This window comes from Zingiber officinale, chromosome 4A (assembly GCF_018446385.1).
Source record: "Zingiber officinale cultivar Zhangliang chromosome 4A, Zo_v1.1, whole genome shotgun sequence".
In the NCBI taxonomy this organism is placed as follows: domain Eukaryota; kingdom Viridiplantae; phylum Streptophyta; class Magnoliopsida; order Zingiberales; family Zingiberaceae; genus Zingiber; species Zingiber officinale.
In genome coordinates, this window is record NC_055992.1 from 136,992,569 (window position 1) to 137,007,775 (window position 15,207).

The 15,207-nt window shown below is 40.1% G+C and overlaps 1 protein-coding gene across 3 annotated transcripts; it reads left to right on the forward strand.

Annotated features, from left to right (window-relative positions):
- The first annotated feature begins 279 nt into the window (after positions 1 to 279).
- On the forward strand, positions 280 to 6,809 carry LOC121971397 (zinc finger protein CONSTANS-LIKE 14-like). Of its 3 annotated transcripts, none has more exons than XM_042522650.1 (5): positions 280 to 1,242; positions 2,649 to 2,876; positions 3,281 to 3,528; positions 3,624 to 3,767; positions 6,756 to 6,809. In XM_042522650.1, the coding sequence occupies exons 1-4, from the start codon at positions 460 to 462 to the stop codon at positions 3,718 to 3,720; spliced, it is 1,356 nt and encodes a 451-aa protein (XP_042378584.1). In that variant the 5' UTR covers positions 280 to 459; the 3' UTR covers positions 3,721 to 3,767; positions 6,756 to 6,809. The 3 variants fall into 3 exon arrangements, with proteins under 3 accessions (XP_042378584.1, XP_042378583.1, XP_042378582.1); XM_042522649.1 differs by lacking the exon at positions 6,756 to 6,809 and adding an exon at positions 4,001 to 4,487; XM_042522648.1 differs by lacking the exon at positions 6,756 to 6,809 and having other exon boundaries at positions 3,624 to 3,968.
- Positions 6,810 to 15,207: the final 8,398 nt, after the last annotated feature.

Sequence of the window (15,207 nt, forward strand, 5' to 3'; positions counted from 1 at the left end):
TTTTCAAACACATTGACAAATAGCTAATATTTAAAAATGACATATATCATTATTATTATTTAAATATACATTTTTTTATTATTAATTAATGTTAAAGATCACCCAAAATATCTTTTTTTTCAAAGATATTTTATATTTATAATCCAGTTAAACAACACGTGCCTTTTCGAAGACTTCATTGGTCTCGTCTATCTGTTTCCTGTTCGAGCCAACTGCTTCGTCGCGAAGCTCTTTTCTCATCACATATTCACACCTCACCCCGACTGACCGCTTGAGGCGTGAGCCGCACGTGACGTCGCGTTGTTCTCCCCGGCGCGGTCGATGGGCTTCGTGTTTAAAATGCCAACTTGAGCTGCTCCTCCTCCGTGCTCGAGGGCTCTTTACGGCCGGCGATCTGCTCGAGGGTTCTTCATCCCGGAGGAGATTGTTGGAGCTGGAGGTTTGGTACTTGGTACTGCCATGGCGGAGGCGAACGATGCGTCGGGGCGGCGGGCGGCGTGCGAGTATTGCGGCGAGGCGGTGGCCGTGCTTTTCTGCCGAGCGGACTCAGCGAGGCTCTGCGTGTCGTGCGATCGCTTGGTGCACGTCGCGAACGCCCTGTCGCAGAAGCACTTGCGCTCTCCGATCTGCGACAACTGCGGGGCGATGCCCGCCGGCGCGTGGTGCGCCGCTGAGGGAATCGCCCTCTGCGCGGACTGCGATTGGGAGTCCCGCGAAGGAGGAGGGGATGGAGGGGGCGTAGCGAACCATCGTCACCCGGTGGTCCAGATCGAGGGGTTTTCCGGATGCCCCTCCGCCCTCGAGCTCGCCGCCTTGTGGGGGTTCGATCTCGCCGCCAAGCATCCGGTTTATTCCCCTCCCCGACCTCTAAACCAGAATCCGGATCAGTTTCTCTTCGATTGGTCGTCTTTGGATCCAGTTCCAGCAACCGATCTGGAGTTCAAGGACCTCTACGTGCCGCGTGCCCCCAAATTCCAGGGCGTTGGGGTTAAGCGGCAGAGGAACTCCCACAATATGCATCAGCTGTGCCAGCAGCTGATGGAGATTGCGAGGACCGACCTGGCTGCGGTGGCGGTGGGTGGTCTCAGCCCGAGCACGCCGTGTCGGACTGCTGCAAGCAGCTTCGAGGATCACCGCGAGTCGCAGCCAATGCCATTCACCTCCCTGCTCATGCTTGCACCGTCAGAGCTTAAGGGGAAAGATCTGCTGTGGGACAGCGGACCACCGGACCATCCCGTTCAGGTTATTTTCTTCAAATTTTTTTTCCTTATTTTAGTTGAATTAAATTTGCTTTTTTTCCCCTCCAAAACAAGTATTATTAATCTCGATCATATGAAATAACACTTCCTCAAACAATAATTTCTGAATTCTGAGAGGAATTTCCAGAGATGGAAGTGCTGCATCGATGCACCTTTGAGCATTGTGGGTCAAAGATTGTTTTGTAGATTTTACAGTGCAAGATATTAGTCAACATAAACAAAATCAATTAGTTTGAACAGTATGAATGAGATGGTTTCTGCGGATAAAATTCTAGTAGTCGATTCCTATTAGTTGGGACAAACAAAACTTATTGATGACAATGACGATGACTTTGACAGGTCAAAACCCCTAAATTTATCAGATGTTTACACTCAGATCTGAATAGTTGGGACAAACTAACCTTCTTCTAGAATTTGAACTGTTTAAAACCTTATATCTCAAAAGTATAAAAATAAAGTAGTTTACCTAACAACCGAAATTTGCGATATGCTTTTCTCTTCGCCTGAAAATAAAGTAGTTTGAGCTTGTTTCGATCCTAGATTCTACGTGATTGATAAGGATTTTGAAGCAATTTTACTTTTGTAACATTTAATTGAGCTTGTCTTTAGATACTGAATGTCAAATTTTTCTCTCGTTGTAAATTGTAAATGATTCTCAAAAGTTTACTTGTGTTGGCATAAGCATCGAAACATCACTGGTTCGATGCAGTACTAGCACTATGAAATCACAAATAGTACCCAATAAAATCAAAGATAAGCAAAATCGTGAATGTACGATCCAGTCGGCTAGCTTTGTGGTTCTTTGGTCTGGTGCTTCAGTTTTCACTGGTTTTTACACCAAAATGGTTTTTTAGCTCCATCAGGTGTCTCGGGTCATGCACGGTCACTGGACCAGTTCTTGACCTTCTCGTCCTGTTACTTTAGAACTGGACTGAATATGACGCAGTTGTCTATTCATTGCCCATACAATCCAATTGCTGATTCTTGGGACCATTACAAGAGACAACTAGAATTTAGGACTCTTCTAAGTTGCATCGTCTACAGCTAGTAACATGCTGTCGAAGATTCTGTAGTTTTTTTCAATGAAACTTGTTACTTGAGCTGGTTAATCCACACTGTGGAAGTTTTATCATTTTCATATGGGAAAGTACATTACAAGGCTGAACTGCATGGGGGCTATGAAGAAATATAATCACTTTGTTCTTTCATATATGCGCAATATAATCTTTTATGAATAGCTCGATAGTTCTTTAATTTTGTGATCCTCTGAAATTAAATGTGTCACTCCAAGTAGCATCCATGATGTTCCAATTGTTTAAATAATATGAATCTTCGAAGTTTCTTCTATGACAATTTGTTTGTTGCCTGATCTGTGTTGCTTAATCTCAGATATGGGATTTTAACCTCGGAAGGTCAAGAGACCGGAAGGAATCTAGTGCACTTGAATTGGCATACGGAACCAACAACGAGGGTTTCATGATCAAGAGTTTCGATGATCTTCTCGAGGAAAATGCTTTCACTACTATGAAAATCTTGGATGACATAGGCGACCCAAGTTGTCCTTCCTCAAAAGATGACTTCTTATCATCTAATGTCGACCACATACAGTCTCATAGCGTGAGTAAACTTGCTGTCTATTTTTTTTCCCAATACTTTCTTAATCAATAAGCCCATATTATCTTCATTTATGTTCGTCCAGAATCCACCAGTTAATCGAGTCAAATGAACCAAAAATGAGTTGATCAAACTAGACAAGCCAATCAGTCGAAATGTCTAGTCTGGTCTGTCAAAAAGAGCAAGCCAAACAAGTTGGATGCACTAATTGTGTCTCAGGGATAGAGTGGTCAGACTTAGCCAACTGATTAGTTGAGTCGTGGTATTGAGTGGGTATGGTAGGGTTGAGCAAGTTGAATGAATCTGTCGGACCGAGTGGTTGGGTAGTCGGGCTAAATGAACCAGCCAGATTGAGACTCTGGCTCGATTTGAACATAATCTTTATTTCTATTTTCTTGTTTCTGCAGAACATAGCAGCAAAATGGAATCAGAATTCCATCTACCCTGCAGCTAAAGGACCAGAATCTGCAGTAAACATGTCGGCTTTAATGATCACTTCATCGCAAGATCATGGCGGCGCCAAACAAGCTTCCTTTGGAGAACTGCCATTTAGAATCAACATGATCAAAGAGACAGAGAAGCTAGACAGCGAGATATTGACCCAAAACAGAGGCAACGCCATGATACGCTACAGGGAGAAGAAGAAAACTCGCAGGCATGCATCTAAAATCTCCACGTCTATACACAACTTCGTTAATTTTTATTCCGGTTTCTCACAGATCAATATATGTGGACTTTGATTGTGCATAGATATGATAAACATATTCGATACGAGTCTAGAAAGGCAAGAGCCGACACAAGGAAGAGAGTGAAGGGTCGATTTGTGAAGTCCACAGGGGAGCAATAGACGTTCCAAACAGATTCAAATGGAGATCAAATCAAAAAAATTTTCAGGTAAATCAGGCTTTCACATCGAAGGTCAATTTAGTGTGTTTGCTTAGGAGAACAACAACACAAGGCGAGTGGCATGAGGTAACTCGGTTGGGGGAGATTCATAAAATTCCCATTATTTATGTACATCTTTTAGATATTTCTGCTACATCTCTCATTCAAGTAATTGCACGGCCTCAAAGTGGAATCGGACTGTTTCATTAATTTAAATGTTTAAGATCGAGCATTTTTCGCAGGGTGACTTTGGTCTTTGGACAAATTCCAACAGAGGTGTGTGTATATATGGGTGACTCTCACATGTCTAGACACTTAGATACTTGTTTGGACGTCTCGATTCATTTTTGAGAATCAGGATATCCGGGTGGCCGAATGCCTAGACATGTGTGAGTCGCCCAGGAGTGTACAACGAATGAGTGTTGATACGATGTGTAAAGGAGGGGCTTGATAAGGCCAGGAGGTTAATAGTCAAAGGGACGTGGGAGTCCAAAGTCAAGAGAATATGACAGTCAAAAGTCAAGGGGACGTGACAGTCAACCGTCAAGGGAAGGCGAGAATCAGATCGCCTCGCGTCATCAGCCGCATAATTCATGGTCGGTCACAGGCAGGACAGGTCCCCGGATCCGAGACGTAAAACGCAGCCTGTACTAGTTCATGGTCTTCTCCCGACCGATCAGATTGCCCCAGCTTAGGCTTTCTAGATTGTAACGCCCTAAATTTCCTCAATTAGAGTTCTAAAAGTAATTTAAAAATATTTAAAAATATTATATAAATATTCTAGGGATTTTTAGAAATTTTTAGAGTATTTTTATGTAATTTTTGGAGGTTGTTTGATATTTTTACTAAACGAAGAAAGTTTCGACAAAAAAATGTCCAAGCCGAGAATTGAACCCACGACCTTTGGTTCGGTCAAAAGCCAGCTGACCAAGTGAGCAAATAGTTTTTTCTATTTAGAAAAGGCAGCGAATTTATTTAAGATAGTTAACAGAATATTGGATTATAAAAGGGATAAGTTGATCTTAGATTTGTTTGTTTAGAAAAGGTAGCGAATTTATTTAAGATAGTTAACAGAATATTATAAAAGGGATAAGTTGATGTTGGATTTGTTTGTTTAGAAAAAGTAGTAAATTTATTTAAGATAATTAACAGAATATTGGATTATAAAAGGGATAAGTTGATATTGGATTTGTTGTTTAGAAAAAGTAGCAAATTTATTTAAGATAATTAACAGAATATTGGATTATAAAAGGGGATAAGTTGATGCTCTGTTTTCCCGTGACTTAAACCATTCTCTCCTTCTCTTCTGCGTACGATGGCGGAGCTCGGGCAGAAAATGAAAGGGAGTTAGGGTATCATCTCCGGCGGCCGGCCAAGGTCCTAGATGCCCTTTTTGTTCGGTTGTGAGTCCAAGAATCAAGGTAAGTGCTTCCTCACCTGCAGTAGAGTAGCCTCGGATTCGTGTTGGCTTCTCGTTTTGATTTTTAAGAGAGTTAGGTTTTGTGCTTGCTGTCGTGTGTTCCAAGGAGAGAAAGGGGATGATTTGTATAAGTTTGAGCATGTAGTTTGGATTCCTTTGCCTCTATGATCAAGTACATCAGATTCAGACATGTTTAGATTTGAGCATTTGTGTTCGATCAAATTGTTGCACTGTCCTTGTGTTTAGTTGTCGTGAGTTTCAAAGAAGGAGCATGTAGGGGGTTGAGCACGTTGAGCATTCGGTTCTTTATGACTTTCTGCCGTGGCATTCAATTTCAAATTTAGTTTGGTGCATAAAGTTTCAGATCTAGTTTCGTGCATGTTTATGCTAGTATAAATGCATTCAGATTTACTGTACATTATGTTTTTATGTATGCAAATTAGGATTGGCATGTCATGAGTTTTATGCCTTAGTTTGGGTGCATGTGTTATAAACAGATAGTTTAGTTCTAGTTCTTAAAGTATGCAATTTTAATGTTCTACAGATTTAGTTTTTGTATAGCACCTTAGTTTGATTTTTCCTTGCCGTAATGAGTTAGAACAACCCTTTTGAGCATATTCCTGAGCAGTTATATATATGTTGTTTATTTCAGGATTTCAGAATTGTTTTCCTTTGTATTAAACCTGTTGTAGCATGTTTGAAGAAGTTAGATATGCTTTCTTTTGATTTGTCTCTGATATAGCATGCTTATAGAAGTCAGATTTTCTTTCCTTTGATTTAATCCTGTTGTAGCATGCCTATATTCTTTTAAGAGTTTAAGAAAAATATAAGAAAGATAAAGAAAAGAAAGAAGAAGGCCAAGGCCTTAAGTAGATCCCAAAGTCAAGACTTTAGGGATTTTGGCACACAAGGTGCTAAAGAAAATGCCGAGACATTATATAGAAGTATTAAAAGATAACAAGTATTTTACTTTTATTAGTGGCATTGTGCTGGACTCTCAGTTGTCCTTGGGTTGAGCTCCCATAGTCGTCCCTAGGTTTAGATAACCTAGTAGTAACGGCTCGACCGGCGGTCGACAGTCGACGACCATAGGGTCGCCAAATGGGCCGCCAAATGGGTCGGGTCGTTACAAAAGTAAAAGCACAGTTGCCGGGCCCAAGAGAAGTTGATTATTATTTTGAAGTATTATAACTATAAGTTTTTGAACAAGTAAAGCAATTTTTACATAAGTATAAAGTATTAAAAAATAAGTTTTAAACAAGTGAATTAAAGAATAAGTTTAGAACAGATGAATTAAGTTTCACTTTGTTTTAAAATCAGCAAGCTGAGTTTTCTTTTATGCTAGCATGTTATTTAGATTAGCTTACTGTTCTTTGCTATTTTCTGAGAATGAGTAGCTTTACATGTTTAGCATTTCAGCATGTCTTGTTCTTTTATTAGTAGATGAGTATGAATAGTATTTCTTTCTGAGCATTCAGTTTTAGACTTCTTCCAGTTACATGCATATTCGAGTTTTGTGAGTTAGATAGCGCTTACTAAGCAATTTTGCTTATAGTTGCATTTTCCTCTTACTGCAGATAAAGGAAAGGAAAAGTTATAGCAAAGGAAAGTGACAAGGAGGTGCGGATGGATGTGTGATGCCTGGACTATAGAAGCCTTGGGACCTAGCATAAGGATTTATTAAGATTGTCATTTATTAAGAATGTATTAGATGAGTCATTTAGTTTTCCGCTGCTAGTTAATTGCATTTTTAGAGAGTTTATGTATTGATCTTTACATGTGAACAACTCTAATTAAGTAAAGTTAGTAGTCCAGTAGCGCTCCGCCCTCACAGTCCAGTAGTGAGGAGGGTGGGGTGTTACATAGATGGTTCTGGTCCTTTTACTAAGACAACTCCCGACCGGCTCTTCAGCGGTCAAATCTTGAAAAATAGGTCTCTCGTCACAGTTTCAGATAAAGTCCAGTCAATTCACCATAGTTCATCATCAAGGCTCAGTCCTGGTAGCACATTTGAATGGTCCTCCCGAGCTGGCTATAGTTGAACTTGGGCGCTACGGAAAGCATTAAGCGACAACAATGTCAGAGAATTGTAACTTCTTGTTAGAGAATAACTGTCATACGCCAAGGAATATTCCAGTAGTTTGCCACTCCCTGAGAGCGGAACCTTCCTTCTACTAATAGGAGGTTGTCGTACAACCTCTCACCCTATAGGCCCTGACACCCGACATTCTTTCACAACGGTCAGGCTCTAAAGGTATGCAACGTCATATAAAAATGGAGGTCCTCTTTCTTAGCCAGGTACGCACACATACACACTTATCTTCAACAGTTTTTTTTCATCGTACACTGTTCTTCCAGGGCAAAAGGACCTAATTTGAGCATTAGAGGGACTACGCCGGGGACTTTTTTCCTGATTTCTGGTCTCTAACGCTCTGTGTGCTTGTCTGAGTGTGTGCAGAGTCCAAGTACCACCAGTCCTCATACTACATACCTGGAGTTCCACGTGGGGGTTCACTTTTTCGACGTGTATACACAGGGTGCATCAAAGTTGCCTCTCCGTCAACACCAACGCCATCTCCGCCAGCTTCCGTTTGACTTAGATTTTGGACAGGATTAATTTGGCGTCATCTGTGGGAATCTTCTCCACCTGTTCTAGAACTTGACGATGGAGGATACTGATAAGATCAATGTCACCAAGACAGCCGGAGAGTACGAACTGTTCAAGGAAGCCAAGAGGCGAGGGCTTCCGAGAGGCATATCGCCACTTTACAACCACATAGGACACCTGTGGTTTCAAAGGACCAGACCGACGCTTCAGACAAGGGGTCTAAGAGGAAGCAGCTCGAGGATTTCCCTCGAGCTTTTTATCGCGACCCCGACTTGGATTACTACAACAAGAAAGAGCAACATCAAGCCTCCACGACTGAAAGTTCCCCACCCAAACACTCAAAAAAGGGAAATGTTGGTTAGTCCTAGGAAAATCGTACCAGTTCCACTGTACAAAATTTTTTGTACAAGTGTCAAACATTTCTTTAAATAACCTATTGTGTTATTTAGAAGTTAAATTAGGAATCACAGACGGAACTTAACATCATTGATTCCAAATTTAACTTATCTGTTCTTAATGGTTTAGATTTGAATCGCAAGCGGAACTTAACACTATTAATTCAAATCCACCTATGTTATTAATTCCATTAAATATTAATTTCCAAAATTGGCTTCTAGGACTGCATGGCGAGGCACATGACCTTCTTGGATATGGGAGCAACCACCACCGCCTAGACAAAGTCTTTTAAGGAAAGCTAATATTTAATTTCCTTAAATAACTCTAGGTTAAACAAAAAGAACAATCGAATCACAAATTCGAAAAATGAAGAAAACACAAACTCGAAAAACTAGATCTAATGCCTCTTGTGTTTGGAATTCTTACAAAGAAAAATAACTAGTATGATGCGAAAGAAAAATACTAGTTATACCTTCTCTTTGTATGCTAATGACTTCGATATCTTCTGCCGTATTCCTTGCCTCGCCTTGGACATCGTGTGGGCGATGATCCTCCAAGATGAACACCACCCAAAAGCTTTCTTCCTCTTGCTCTAAAATCCTGCCACCACCACCACTAAGGAGAAGAGAGCAAAGGGAAAAGAAGAGGGGAGAGGGAGGGCCGACCACCAAGAGAATAAGAATTGTATCTCATGAGGCCTCCTCACCCCTTCTTTTATATTACTTGCCCAAGACAAATAAGGGAAGAATTTTTACAAAAATTAAAATCTTCCTCTTGTTTTTCTTTTTCCCTTTTTTATTTTCCTTTTCATTCCTCTTGATTGAATCAATCACCAAATCATTGGTGATGATTTTAATTTTATTTTTATTTGGCTGGCCACCTTGCTTGGGCACCCAGCAAGGGTGGCCGACCCCCTTAAGAGGAAGGAAATATATTTTTTTTTTATAAAATTTTACAAGAAGAAATCCTCTTATAAAATTTTACAAGCTCTCTTTCAATTTCCTAAAGTAGGAGTTAAAAAAGGAAAGTTTCAAAAATTAAAATCATGTTTTAAAATTTAAAACTTCTCTTATAAATTTTCTTTTTTAACATGGTGATAGAAAATTTAAATTTTAAAACTTCTCTTCCTTTTTTTTTCTAAACCAAGAGGATAATTAAAAAAGGAAAGTTTTAAAATCTTTTAAACTTTCTTTTAAAACATGTGGCCTAATTCAAATAAGGAAAGTTTTTAAATTTAAAATCTCTCTTTTAAAACTTGTAGTTTTTTACAAAGAGAAGATTTTAAAAATTCAAAACACCCTCCTTGTTTGAATTATTGTGGCCGACCCCTACATGCTTGGGCACCAAGCAAAGGGCCGACCCTTTAAGAGGAGATGTGGCCGGCCATTGCTGGGTCACCAAGCAATGGACCGACCCCCTTCTTGGACACCAAGATTGGCCTTTCTTTGGATGAACTTGAGGCTTTAATGAGGCTACGACAGAGACCTAGAGGAGAAATTGGTTTTGGCCTTCCGATGAGCTTGAGTATCCCGTGTTCGCCCCGAACACACAACTCAAGTTCATCGATAAAAACTCATTCCACTAGAGAGTTATTATCGCACTACCACACCAATCCCAAATTACATTATGGGCTTCTTCTTATCATGAGTGTGTTAGTCTCCCTGTGTTTAAGATAACGAATGTCCACTAATTAAGTAAGTTACTGACAACTCACTTAATTAATATCTAGCTCCAAGAGTAGTACCACTCAACTTCATTGTCATGTCGAACTAAGTCCACCTGCAGGGTTTAACATGACAATCCTTATGAGCTCCTCTTGGGGACATTCTCAACCTAGATAATTAGGACACAGATTCCTTCTATAATCAACAACACACACTATAAGTAATATCATTTCCCAACTTATCGGATATATTGATTTATCGAGATAAACCTCACCTTTGATAAGTCAAAGAAATAAATATTAAATATATGTGCTTATTATTATATTAGGATTAAGAGCACACACTTCCATAATAACTAAGGTCTAGTTCTTTTATTAAGTCAGTACAAAAAGAACTTACCTAAAATGGTCCTACTCAATACACTTAGAGTGTATCAGTGTAATTTATTAGTCAAGATAAACTAATACTTAATTACACTACAACTATTCTGATGGTTTGTTCCTTTCCATTTTAATCGTGAGCAACTGTTTATAATTTATAAAGAACCGACAACATGATCTTCTGTGTATGACATCACACACCATGTTGTCTACAATATAAATTAATTGAACAATTATATTTAATAAATAAATGTAGATATTGATCAACGTGATTCTTTTATTTCAAAAATAAATGTTTACAAAAGTTAGACTTTTAGTATACACTCTAACAGGGAAGGCCATAGTTATCTGGGAGGAGCCGAAGGAGTTGCCATAGGAATTGCAAGTACTTTTCTCTTTAAGGGTGCTCGAGGATAAACTACCGAAGGGGTATAAGCCCTCAGCTATCGGAAAGTATGACGGTTGCAAGGATCTAGAAGATCACCTCTGTAAATTTCGGAACGCTGCACTGTTACACTAGTACAACGACACCATTAAGTGCCGAGTGTTTTTAAACACTCTATCAGGCTTGGGACAAAAGTGGTTCGACGGATTACTTGTTGGATCCATCATCTGCTTTGAGGATTTCAAGAACGCTTTCCTGCATTACTTCGCCAGTAGCAAGAAATATTAGAAAACTAACCATTGCCTATTCGCTCTCAGGCAGGGGTCTGTAAAGCCCTTAAGGGCCTACATAAAATGCTTCAACCATGTAGCCCAGGATATCCCGTCCGCTACCTCGGATATCTTGATGAGCACCTTCTCCCATGGTCTGGTGGAAGAGGAGTTCTTTCGAGCCCTCATTTGAGAGTCTATGAAGGATTTTGATGAGATGCTTAGGAAAGCAACAAGCTACATTAATGTAGAGGAAGCCCAGACAACTTGGAGGAAAGCAGACAAAGTGCCTGCTCCTATCAACAAGTCAGAGAGAAGGTCGTCCCAACCTCTCGCTGGACCCCTGGCCCGCTCCAAGGATTCCCGACCAGGTTTTCTGCCCGGTCAGGAGTCTAGGGTGGCGCAACGAGTCGAAGCTATCCAAATCCCTAAACCCGACCAGTGGGGGCCCTGTTATTATACCTACCATAGGTCCCACACCCATTACACAGGAGATTGCATCCAGTTTGCCCGAGATTCTCGGCGGGCAATCGAACTTAGCCTGCCCCCACCCGAGATCGCTGTTGGAATGTATACTGAAAGCCTAAGCTTTGTAAACATTTATTATGAATAAAGAATCACATTTGGTCTAATTGTCTACATTTGTTTGTAGTTGTTCATTTAATTTATATTGTAGATAACATAGTATGTGGTGTCACATACAGAAGATGATGTTATTAGTACCTTATAAATTATAAACAGTAGCTCACGACCAAAATGGAAAAGGAACAAACCATTAGAAGGTCGTAGTGTAATTAGGTATTAGTTTATCTTGACTATATAATTACACTAGTACACTCAGAGTGTATTGAGTAGGACCATTTGAGGTCGTTTCTTTTATACTGACTTTATAAAGGAACAAAGACCTCAGTTATTATGGAAGTGTGTGCTCTTAATCCTAATATAATAACAAGCACATATATTTGATATTTATTTCTTTAATTTATCAATGGGTGAGATTTAGTTCGTTGAATCAATAAACCCGATAAGTTGGGAAATGGTATTACTTATAGTGTGTTGTTGATTATAGAAGGAAACTGTGTCCTAGAGATACTAGGTTGATAATGTCCTCAAGAGGAGCTCATAAAGATTGTCATGTTAAACCCTGCAGGTGGACTTAGTCCGACATGACAATAAGGTTGAGTGGTACTACTCTTGGACTTAGATATTAATTAAATGAGTTGTCAGTAACTCACTTAATTAGTGGACATTCGATATCTTAAACACAGGGAGACTAACACACTCATAATAAGAAGGAGCCCAAAAATGTAATTTGGGATTGGTGCGGTAGTTCAATGATAGTTCTCTAGTGGAATGAATTATCATTGATAAAATTAAGTTGTGTGTTCGGGGCGAACACGGGATGCTTAATTTTATCGGGAGACCAAAACCAATTCCTCCTCTCGGTCCCTATCGTAGCCTCTTATTTATAGAGTTCTATACCCACTTATACCCACCTTCTATACCCACCAATAAGGGGCCGGCCAAGCTAGGTATATTATTGGGTGGCCGGCCCTAGCTTGAACCCAAGCTAGTAGGGCCGGCCAAAATAAATTAAAAAAAAAATTTAATTTTAATTTTTATTATAATGTGGAAGATATAATTTAAAGAGAATTAGAATTAAAATATCTCTCTTGTAAAAGATTTACAAAAGATTAAAGAAAGAAATTAGATCTCTTTCCTTATTTGTAGATTGGAGAGATGTTTTATTTTTTCTTTAAAATTATTCACATGTTAATAAAATTAAAATTATAGATATTTCCTTTTATTAACTATGAAGAGATTTTAAAAAGAAATTTTATTTTTTAAAATTTCCGGAAACAAATTAGGAAGTTTTAATTGTTGATTAAAACTTGTCCTCTTTTGTTTTCCAATGATGTGGCCGGCCACTTGAAATTGATTTGGGAAATTTTATTTTATTTCTCTCAATTAAATCAAGTCAAGGAAATTAAGGAAAATTTATTGTAATTAAATTTCCTAATTTGCCTAGGCCAAGGAATATAAAAGAAGGGGTAGGGGTGCCTTCATGAGTGACAACCTCTATTGTTTTCTCTCCCTTTTTCCTTGGTGTTGTGGCCGGCCATTACCCTCTCCCTCTCTTCCTCTTGTGGTGGCTGAATACTTCATCTCTCTTGGAGTTCTTGTGGTGGCCGGATACTACTTGGAGAAGAAGAAGAAGAAGGAGAGAAAGTTAGCATCTCTTGGAGCTTGGTTAGTATTTTGATTTTCTTCTTTGGTAAAGTTCTTCCTTTGTGGCCGAACCTTGCTTGGAGGAGAAGAAGGTGGTTGGTGGTTTCTCATCTTGGTAGATCGTTGCCCACACAACGTCCGAGGTTAGAAGAGGAATACGGTAGAAGATCAAGAGGTTTTTCTACAAGGTATAATTAGTAATTTTTATTTCCGCATCATGCTAGTTATTTATGGAAATAATACCAAATACAAGAGGCTTATGATCTAGTATTTCAATATGTTTTTCGATGTTGTGTTCTTTTGTTTTCTTTCTTTTCCTTGTGATTTGATTGTTCTCTTTGGTTAACCTAGAGTTATTTTAGGAAATTAAATATTAGCTTTCTATTAAAGGTTTTGTCTAGTCGGTGGTGGTTGCTCCCATATCCAAGAAGGCCATGTGCCTCGCCACGTCAGTACTGGGAACCTTTTATGGAAATTAGTATTTAATGGAATTAATAACTTAAGGAGACTTGGGTCGAACGTGTTAAGTTTCGCAGGAGATCCAAGTTAAAACCTAAAAGAACAAATAGATTAAGTTTTGGATCAAACGTGTTAAGTTCCGCAGGCGATCCAAAATTTAATTTAAAAGAACACATGGTAGCTAGGAAAAAGGTTCAGACCTTTGTACAAAATTTTTGTACAGTGGAACCTCTAGGTTTTCCGAGTAGCAACCAACAATCGCGCCCAAACTCTAGAGGCTACTGGACAATCTGCCTACCTTCACAGGACAATCAAGCAAGCCTCTATTTTAGGGAGACACACCCTACATGAATTCCGAGCGACAGTTTCCACCTTTCAACTAAAGATAAAATTCTAGGTGGGAGACCAGGTCGGGGAAGTAAGAGGTGAACAGCTGGTCTCCTCCAGGTGTTATGTGGACATGGTGAATGTCGAGGCTCGCAAAGCTCAGAAGACTCAGGATGAGGGAATCCAAGTCATTCAAGAGGAGCCCTTACCTATAGCGGAAGAACCCATTCCCTAGGAGGAGGTCCAGCTTTATCCTGACCGTCCTAAAAGCATCACTCGCGTATCAAGTGACCTGCCATCCGAAATCAAGTTTGATCTGGTCGAATGTCTGGTGTGCAACATGGATGTCTTCGCTTGGTCCCCCAAGGAGCTGCCGAGAGTCAGGCCTGAGGTAGCCGAGCACAAGCTTCATCTTCTGTCTGATTCTTGGCTGGTCTAGTAAAAGAAGAGAAACTTCTCAGCCGAGCAAAATAAGATCATCTGGGCTGAAGTTGATTAGCTCTTAAAAGCAGGACACGTTAGAGAGGTACAATTCTTGCCCTGACTCTCTAATGTGGTCCTAATGTCTAAGCCTAACAATAAGTGGAGGGTATGCATCAACTTTCGAGACCTCAACCGGGACAGCCCTAAAGATTGCTACCCTTTATTGAGGATCAATCAGGTGGTGGATTCAACCTCGGGTTGCGAAAGGATCTGCATGCTCGATGCTTACCAAGGATACCACCAGATTCCTCTCGCCCGGGAATATCAGGAGAAAGTTAGCTTCATTACGGCTAACGGTACTTTTTGTTATATAGTCATGTCGTTTGGGCTACGAAATGCAAGAGCTACTTATCAAAAGATGATGGACAAAATCTTCTGAGTACAGATAGGGCGGAACATGGAAGTCTATGTGGACGACATCCTTATCAAGTCTATCGTGGTAATAAACTTGATTTATAATGTAGAGGAGACCTACAACATGCTCTGGCAGTATGGGCTAAAGCCAAATCCACTGAAATGCCTATTTGGAGCTTGAGGGGGAAAGTTCCTGGGATACCTCGTTACCGAGCTGCAGATCGAGCGCTCCCCTTCTTTAAAGTGCTCCGGAGAGCTGCTAAGTTTCAGTGGGACGAAGAATGCAGCAAAACTTTCGAGGAACTGAAGCAGCACCGGGGGCCCAGCCCTCATTATTTAAACCTATTGCGGGGGAGCTGCTCTAAGTGTATTTGTCAGCTACCCCGAGGCTGTGGGAGCAGTTCTGGTGAAAGATCAAGACGATACACAACGGCAGTGTATTTCTTCAGTCATCTATTAAAAGGAGCTAGGTCCC

Bases quoted from the DNA above. Each gene is read 5' to 3' on its own strand.
- LOC121971397 (XM_042522650.1), top strand. From the start codon at position 460: ATGGCGGAGGCGAACGATGCGTCGGGGCGGCGGGCGGCGTGCGAGTAT. The intron at 1,243-2,648 runs GTTATTTTCTTC...GCTTAATCTCAG, and splicing joins CACCGGACCATCCCGTTCAG to ATATGGGATTTTAACCTCGG. The intron at 3,529-3,623 runs GCATGCATCTAA...GATTGTGCATAG, and splicing joins GAGAAGAAGAAAACTCGCAG to ATATGATAAACATATTCGAT.